Source organism: Pollachius pollachius (assembly GCF_949987615.1).
Source record: "Pollachius pollachius genome assembly, chromosome: 15".
Taxonomy (NCBI): domain Eukaryota; kingdom Metazoa; phylum Chordata; class Actinopteri; order Gadiformes; family Gadidae; genus Pollachius; species Pollachius pollachius.
In genome coordinates, this window is record NC_136948.1 from 15,203,213 (window position 1) to 15,211,641 (window position 8,429).

The 8,429-nt window shown below is 42.2% G+C and overlaps 1 protein-coding gene across 1 annotated transcript; it reads right to left on the bottom strand.

Moving 5' to 3' along the window:
• Positions 1-251: 251 nt before the first annotated feature.
• nkx2.4a (NK2 homeobox 4a) lies at positions 252-1,940 on the bottom strand (the record flags this gene model as incomplete). Its single annotated transcript, XM_079752729.1, has 2 exons — positions 252-976; positions 1,571-1,940. 2 exons carry the CDS (start codon positions 1,938-1,940, stop codon positions 252-254), a joined length of 1,095 nt encoding a protein of 364 aa, XP_079608855.1.
• Between the last annotated feature and the right edge of the window lie 6,489 nt (positions 1,941-8,429).

The following is an 8,429-nucleotide window of genomic DNA, read 5'->3' on the forward strand; positions in this document are numbered from 1 at the left end:
TCGTTTCAAGGGCAGCCATTTCGTGTAATGTTCCAAAATAGACTCCCTCCTCCTCTCCAAAATGTCAAGAAAACGTGCCCTGATCAGCTGGTGCGCCTGTTGCGCCGTTGTCCATTCAACCACCACAAAAAAGTGTCCCCCCCATTGGTCTCACTGTGGTATATCAACATGATATATTGAGCTCATCATCCAGCAGGTTAACATATAGGAAAAAAAAAAACACGTAAAAAGGGCTGATTGTTGTACAGGTCCTACCACGTTCTGCCATACAGGAGGTTTGAGCTGACCATGTTGCTGGTGTAATCTACAGCAGAGCTGTCCATCTGAGCCATGCTCAGTTGGCTGTGCAGTGAGGGAGGACTGGGGGACATGTCTAGATCCTGGGCCTGCTGCACCAACACGTTGACGTTTTGCTGGTGCTGGTTGATGCTGTTAGTGGACGAGGCGAGTCCGAGTCCGATCCCCGAACCGTTCTGTTGTTGTTGCTGCTGCTGCTGTTGCTGCTGCTGCTGCTGCTGCTGCTGTTGTTGTTGTTGTTGTTGTTGTTGTTGTTGTTGTTGTTGTTGTTGTTGTTGGCCCGGTGTCGGTGTGTTGGAGCCGTTCTGGCACGGTTTGCCGTCCTTTACGAGCACGGGCACTGCCACGCGCCTCGGGGACTGCGACTGCTGGCACAGGCTGCTGCTGTCCTGCTGCAGCTGCTGGGCCGCCTTGTCTTTGGCCTGCCGCTTCATTTTGTAGCGGTGGTTCTGGAACCAGATCTTCACCTGGGTTGGCGTCAGATGGATCATGCTGGCCAGATGCTCCCGCTCCGGCGCCGACAGGTATTTCTGTTGCTTAAATCTCCTCTCGAGCTCGTACACCTGGGCCTGGGAGAAGAGCACGCGGCGTTTCCTCCTGGGCGCCGCGTGGATGGCTGGCATGGATTTGGAGGCGTCGGACATCCCTGTGAGGCTCCCCATCCCGGCCATGTTCATACCTGTGGAAGGTCCCATGTATCTAGAAACTTAAACATATACATACATACACGGTCGTTCAATAAGCAGATGTAGAGGCGACCCTTTTCTTGATGATTATAATTATACATTAGTATTGAGTGTTTTTTTAATTTGAAAGTTTACTATAGCCAAGGGAGTTTTGGCTCCAGTAAATAAGGCTGGAAAATGACAATACCGATGATATAAACACTCATGATAATATAGTCATATTATTATTATTATTAATATTAATATTAATAATAATAATAATAATACGAATAATAATAATGTGTATTATTCTTATTCTTATAATTATAATAATATTGACTTGATGGTTCAGCTACATATCATGTCAAATACATGAGATCTCCCAAAAATATCCGAATTCGTTTTTACTAATGCGTATTAAACGTAATAAAACCAATAAATCAATAATATGATCAGTGGTATAAATATAAAAATCGGCAAAAAGACATAGTCCATTAAAAAAAACTGTTAAGATTTCTCCAACACAGAACTTTAACACAAAAAAACAACACAAATACACCCAAAAGATATCGAAAATGTGGAAATAAATCGAAATCAATTGCACTCACTGGTGGAGTATCTGGGGTCCGGGTTGGCGCCATACCAGCCCGTCGCCGCCGCGCTGTTCCGCATGCTCTCCTGGTACGACGGCAGGTCCCCCATGTTGCCTATGCTGCCGTTACAGTATCCCCCCATGGCTCCGTGCGAGAACTGGGACACCGCGTGGGGCATGTGGTAGGCGGTCGCCACGGTGGCGTTGTGGCCCATGGAGTGCTGCTGCATGCCTGCCTGAGACACCTGCGGCTGCCGGTAAGCTCCGAGTGGAGAGGTTAGGTTCCCTGCGCCGTCCATGCCACTAAACTTCTTGTAGGTCTCCTCGATAGGACTCAAAATATCTGTCACTGAGAAAGGCGTTGTATGCTTTGGGCTCAACGACATGGTTCAGTAAGCAGGTAGGGTTTTTTTGTTGAGAGCAGATGAACCGCGTGTTGTTCTATCAGCTCTCTCCTTGTGGATGTCTACGTAGGAGAGTGCTTGTAGTGCGCCTGAGATACTATTGATCGCCTTGGAGAAGGAGGCGAGCCCAGGGCGCTCTTAGCTCGGGTTTATTGTAGTCAGGAGCCAGGTTTACGACAAACACGGTGGGCGGAGCAAGCTTCCTAAATGAGCAAACAATTGGCATTGGTATTTTGGGGGAATAATTGATCAAATTGCAATTTCCCTCATTGGAAGGGTTTTGCATGAAAAAAAGTATCTCGAGGTGTGTGTTAGCTCCCATGTAATTGTACCCAATATATATTCACGTCAGATGTGAACGTTCATGAGATCAACAAATTGATAACCTGTTAAACACGTAGCATAAGCTGTGGCCACCTGATCTGAGAACAGGGACTATTTCTCGTCGGTGCAGGGAATTCCACTCTTTGTGCAAACTTTGAGAGCCCTTTGCGACAGACATAAGAGCCGCAGAGAAGCATCGTGAGACACAATGAAGTTGTACGACTAAGTCGTTATGTTTCTTAAGCGTGATGCTGCCCACCAGAGAGAAAGAGTCAAGGCCGAATCATCTCGGTGACAGAATCGTGAAATGGCACTATACATCCTAACCATTTGCCAATAAGGTAAGATTACTTATAGCCTCATTGGTTCCCCGCCTTTGACATTTAGGTGCATCCCTCAGTTACTATCAACGCCTTTTGCGGACCACCTCATAAAACTATAAAAGGTGGATAAATAAATATGCAGTGGCTGAGAAAAGAGTGCAAGCGCCCCCCTTATACACATTTATGAGTGCAAGAAGGCCATGGCCAGTGGGAAACAGCGCAAAGAAAAGATCAGTAATGCTGCAGTGACTTTATTTGGCAAACACAAATCAACCGAGATGGCTAATGATGGAATGCACAAAGGACCATGTTTTGAAATAATAACATGCAATAATACTGTTTACTTATACCTTTATTTTCCATTATCTATATAAGTGTTCCCTGTTTCTAGAATAAAGTCACAAGTACCGCCTGCAGTACGCTCGCATACCACCAGTGTTACGCGTACCCTGCACGTTGAAAAGCCGAATTTTCACCTATCAGACTTTCAATTAATAGCCGAAGTCTGATGGCCACCGAGCTCAGATCTGAGTGAGCGCTTGGGCGTTTCACTTTCTTGCTTCATAGGTTTCGCCCAATCATGTGGCTCGAGGTGGAGATCTGTAGGCTACGTGCGTAATTGGCGGACGCCAATTACGCTCGTACAGCAAACTCTGTGTGTAGACTGAAAAAAAGTGTAGACCCCCATTCTGAAAGCTTCATCCACTCTCGTTAAGGGGGATTTCTTCGATACAATATCTCCGAAAAAAAAACTGGAAACAAGGTGTAACTCCGCCCCTTGCAGGTCTTGTTTTCCGGCCAAGGCTCTGAGCCGTTTGTCCCCAGAAATGATGCTAATTCACAGTACGACTGCCGGGTCCAAGATCAGAAAAACACAGGCCTAGGCTACATTATTTATTCCAGAGCTTGTGTGATCAAAACCACCAATTTACAATATGGATCGTCATTTTTATCCCTCGACCAAAGCCACATGCTCACACAAAACCAATACAGACCTACTTTTCTTCAGCTATTGAGCTACACTCACAAGTAATCATTGATGATTATGGAAAATCAATTGAAATATTATATAATATAGAGCTTAATGATAAACATCGTTTAGTTTAACCTTATACACTATTGGACCGTCGACATGCATCATGGACCGTGGGATGTGTTTGTTTAGTAGAAGTAGCGACGTGAATATAGTCTGCGCCGGCTCTGCACTGCTTGACCTGCCTTCTTAATCTCTGAGCAAATTCCCTGGCGCCGGTTGGAAGACAACAGGTTGTCAAAGTAGGATCAAATCAGATACACATTTGGAGACGCCAACGGTAAAGAGTGCTATAGCAATACACCATTTGTCTACGACATGTGAAAATTTCAAAGTTGAATAATGCCAACACTTTTAATTTGAATTAGTAGTGTATTGACATCAATCGATAAGCAAATTCTGATCATAGTGACAATATTGATGATGATGATGATTGATTATTTAGACTTATTTTTGTGAGGGTCGCCGCAGTATACGTGCTAAACCATGATATGAGATCTAAATTGCCAATGTACAACATTTTCCTCAGATATTATTTACCCCAGACTTCGATTTGTTTATGATGCCCCTTTGTTCAAGAAGAAAACGTGCGCCCGCATTAACCTGCTAATGAAATGGAGCATGGCATAGCAGCAGCTATAGGCCCGTCCTAATTGAGCAAATGAAGATGTGGCCTGTTATCAATTAGTTATATGCAATAGCATGCAATTTGTGCGTAAAAAGCTTTCCCTTGTTTAAGTTATTTCGGTTTTGCATATTCCAGCAGCATACACAAATATTTGCTTGCTCGGTCACATCCTGAAGCATTCTGTGTAAAGCGAAAACACAATGCAAGCATCCAACTTTTCATTATGCCGAGTTCTCAAAAAAATAAATTGTGCCTAGGTTGAGCCAAACCTAATTGAGTTGAATAAAAAGCCAAGACAAACAAAAACAAAAACAAAACATGTTTCTACTAGAGGCTATTATAGAAAATACAAGATGCAGTCCAAAAAAATAATAATGTGGCTTTAAGTAAGATTATTCTTACCCGACCAATTTGCAATTTTATAGATTTTCTGTGCGTCTTTTCCAATTTTAGGCCACAACGCATGCCTTTGCCACCCGAAACTAGAAAGCCAGGCCTCGGCCTCAGACCTCTAGCGTTATGTAAATGACGCAAACCTCTCAACCTCCTGGATTACCGAGTCAGAGAGCAAGACCCTGGTCCACAAACTCTCCAGACTCGGAATAGGCTACAGAAAACCCAGCACTGTTGTGTGTGACGGGTAACAGCAGTAGCCTAGTACAACTACTTATGGAACAATTGTGAGTAATGCTGTACAAAAAACAATGCGGTGAAATCGATCGATTATGTACTGCTTCAAGGACAGGATAAATAAACGCACCAGGGACCCGTGGAGACGCGCCATTCAGGTTGGTCAATAATTAGAAAACATTATATGGTGCAATGGCTGCAAACTAAATTGGACCCGCACAATAGGTCTATATTGTGTTTTGGAGGATAATACGAATCGTTTAAGCATCGAGATAAAAATTAAGTGATCAACATAGAATGTGCTTTACACATATCAACACATGTAGTTTGTATTCATATTGAATGATGTAAGTCTATAAAATAATACAAATAATGTACGGGGGAACTGTTACATATCAATGACATGGTCGTTGTAAGGGAGCTAATTAGGGTGCAAAGTTAGTTTTGTGTCGGCTTTTGAAATGATAATTCCTTTAATGCTCAACATTTGATGTTCATTAAATGTGTTATTATGCTTACCTGCTCCTCTGAGAGAATGACTGAACTATTTTAAATAAATAAGACCTTTTGGATGAATTGACTGGTTTCCTATGCAGGTGCGCGCTGCGTTTATAAGGCGTCTATTCCCCGTAAAACCTTTTTTTCAACTGATTTCGGGAAACATTTGAGTGGAAAAAGGGAAATAGTTCAACAAATAAAGTTAAATATAAAGTTGCATAAAATCTATCTGTACCCGGTTTCCGCCGAGGCCATGGGTCGGATTGGAAGCCAGGTCTATACTCGACTATATTCAAATTACCTAATCACTCTGTGTGAACCAAAATAAGAAAACGCCAATTATCCTATAGCCCAGACTGCCATTACACATCTGAAACTACAGGCGAAATTATAGGATATTCCCTCTCAAGGAGACACCCTTGTTATTAACTCCGTCCATATATGTAACATGCGTCCAAACAATTTACGCTGCGTTATTGACGGAAAAAGCGACCTCCGACACAAGGTTAGCAGAATAAAGAACCGACCTTTGGTATACCTCACCTCCCCCCAGCCCACCACCCCCCATTAGGAGATCTCTTCTGGCCATGGCAGCGGCGGACACAGGAGCAGATGGACACGCAACACCAAAGCGCGTGGTCAGTTGGAGTGCTTTTCTCCATCACGGCGCGGTTCAATAAGCTGAAAGAGATTTAAAGAGATGAGTGAAGTGTCTGTAGCGCTCCCAGTAAAGAGCCCTGGGCCTGACCTGCGACCTCCAGCATGCTACACCGGCGGAGCAAAGTGACCACTGGGAATCTATAGAAGCGGCATGTCATGACCGGGCTCTAAACCGCTCCAAATTACACACCACGCGAGGAGCCTGTCTGTATGTTGGCCATTCTCGAGAACACGACAAGCTTTAAGATGAAATAGGTCCGGACCATATAACACAAAATGAACTGCGAGAGAGAATGTTGTAATTTCTCTGGAGTTTGATTGCAAGATCCATAAGGGGCTCCCCTGTTGCCCTAGGAATCTAGCAATTTGTTTTTAGCCTACTTCGCTCATGCCTCGGTCCAGATGTTCATTTTAAATTGTATAGGCCTATGGTTTCTTAAATGGAATACGGTGCACCCTTAAGTGCATGTGGTTGTAGGTCAACTGACATGCTCCCACTCCTTCCTTTTTGGTGGCTATACCATATAGCTAACTTGAACCAAGCTATTAACTGGTCAATAGTATGCCCTTACCTTCTTCAGACCCAAATATTACGCACGCATAACGGGTGAGGGAATTATATAAAAAAGTAAAATAAAATGTGAGTCAATGTGGCCTAGGGCTATTTTATTTGTGTATTCTGTAATTAAGGCCTACATAAGCGCATGTTTTACACGTCACATGGCCAGTGTTTAAAATGTGTGTTAAACATGTGGATAGTCCGAATCCTTATTCGACGTTGGAACAAATAACAAGCAACATCTGTATTTTAACGGTTCAATATCGGGTATTTGTAATGGAAATGTGTGGAAGAAATTCCCCACCTGCGGTCAGCAGTTCCATTTAGATCAAATAGCCTCCTTCCCTCTCCTCTTAAAACCGGCGCGCTGTCGGCGCAGAAAGAAGGCAGGTGCGTATCTTTCAGATGCGCTACTTGAAACAGTGTAGTTCCCCAGCTAAGTAGGTTAAAGGTCCTCCTAAGTGGAAAAAGTATGTGACAGGCCTCTTGAAGACCTTATTCTTTTGCAGGAGATTTCTTTCACTCACAATTAATGTGGTTTGATGTTCGAAATGATGCTAATTGCAATTAAAGTGCAAAGAACCTAAAGGCAGAAGCAAAATAATATGCGATTTCAAATCTGAAAACTGAAAAAAAGAACAGGCATGCATTATAGCATTTATAATCATTCACGAATTAATGTGCTATTTCTTAGTTATTCTTGAAAAGTGTATTAAGATTACACATGGATGGATCGTAGGCTCACATTGCTGGCGTGAATTAAAATGGACTCAAATATTGGTCGAATCTTCCTTTGCTGTGTTGGTTGAGATGCAAGGTTGCAAGTCAACTCAACAGTAGGCCTAATGCTATGTTTTGGTTAACTATTAATAGTTTTAATTTGGTAATAGATGTAATAAATTGCGACCATCCATGTAGGCAAAGTGTATCCATTAACTTTGTTCAAGTGAAAATTAGGAGTAGATCTATAGGCTGTTACCAATTGACTTTTGGAGACTTGCAAATGTCTTTCGATTTAAATGAAACCAAAACCTTAATGTATTAGTTGACAATTTGAGTCGTTTCCAAAAATTAAAGTACATGCAATAGAAAAAACAAAAATGATTAACAACCTTTTTGAAAAAGTTGTTTGCGTCAAGTAAATTGTCTCTTATAGACTAAATAACATTTTTGTAAAAGACATGGATATTTAGGTTTAAAATGAAAAAATATCAAAGTTCAAATAGATTTTCGCCCACATTTCCTTTTTTTCGTGGACATTAGAAAACTTGGTGACATTTGATTCGGCGCTCTCTTTATGCATACGTGTTGGCGTGTGCTCGCATTGTTCTGAGTGGCCACATCGTATTTAAACATAGTTGTTATCTTTTTGAACATTAATTTAAAAACATGGCAGATCAATTCCGATTAATAACTGCACGGCTGAACAAAGCGAATACTTGTTCCGGGTGAGTGGCTCCAAGGTTACTAGCCAGCAGCAGCAGCAACAGCAGCAAACCTCTCAGCACTTTATTGTCAGCGCTGTGAGGGCATGTAAACAAAGCTTTTCAAAAAAGAGTGTGGCTGTTACTCTACAGCTTTGTCGCTGGTATTTGCGTGACAAAGTGTCTTAACTATTCTTTTATCTCTTTGCCAACGTGTTGCCAGTGAGGAAAATGTTTGAAAAGTTGTCCTTAATGTTCAATAATTCCCCTTGCAATGTTCATACAATTGTATTATAGCAAAAAATATTCCATTATGCTTTTAACCAAATGGGTATACTCATGGTGAACCAAAATTCCTGATGCAAAATCTTTCTATTTTAAAAAGGCCTATT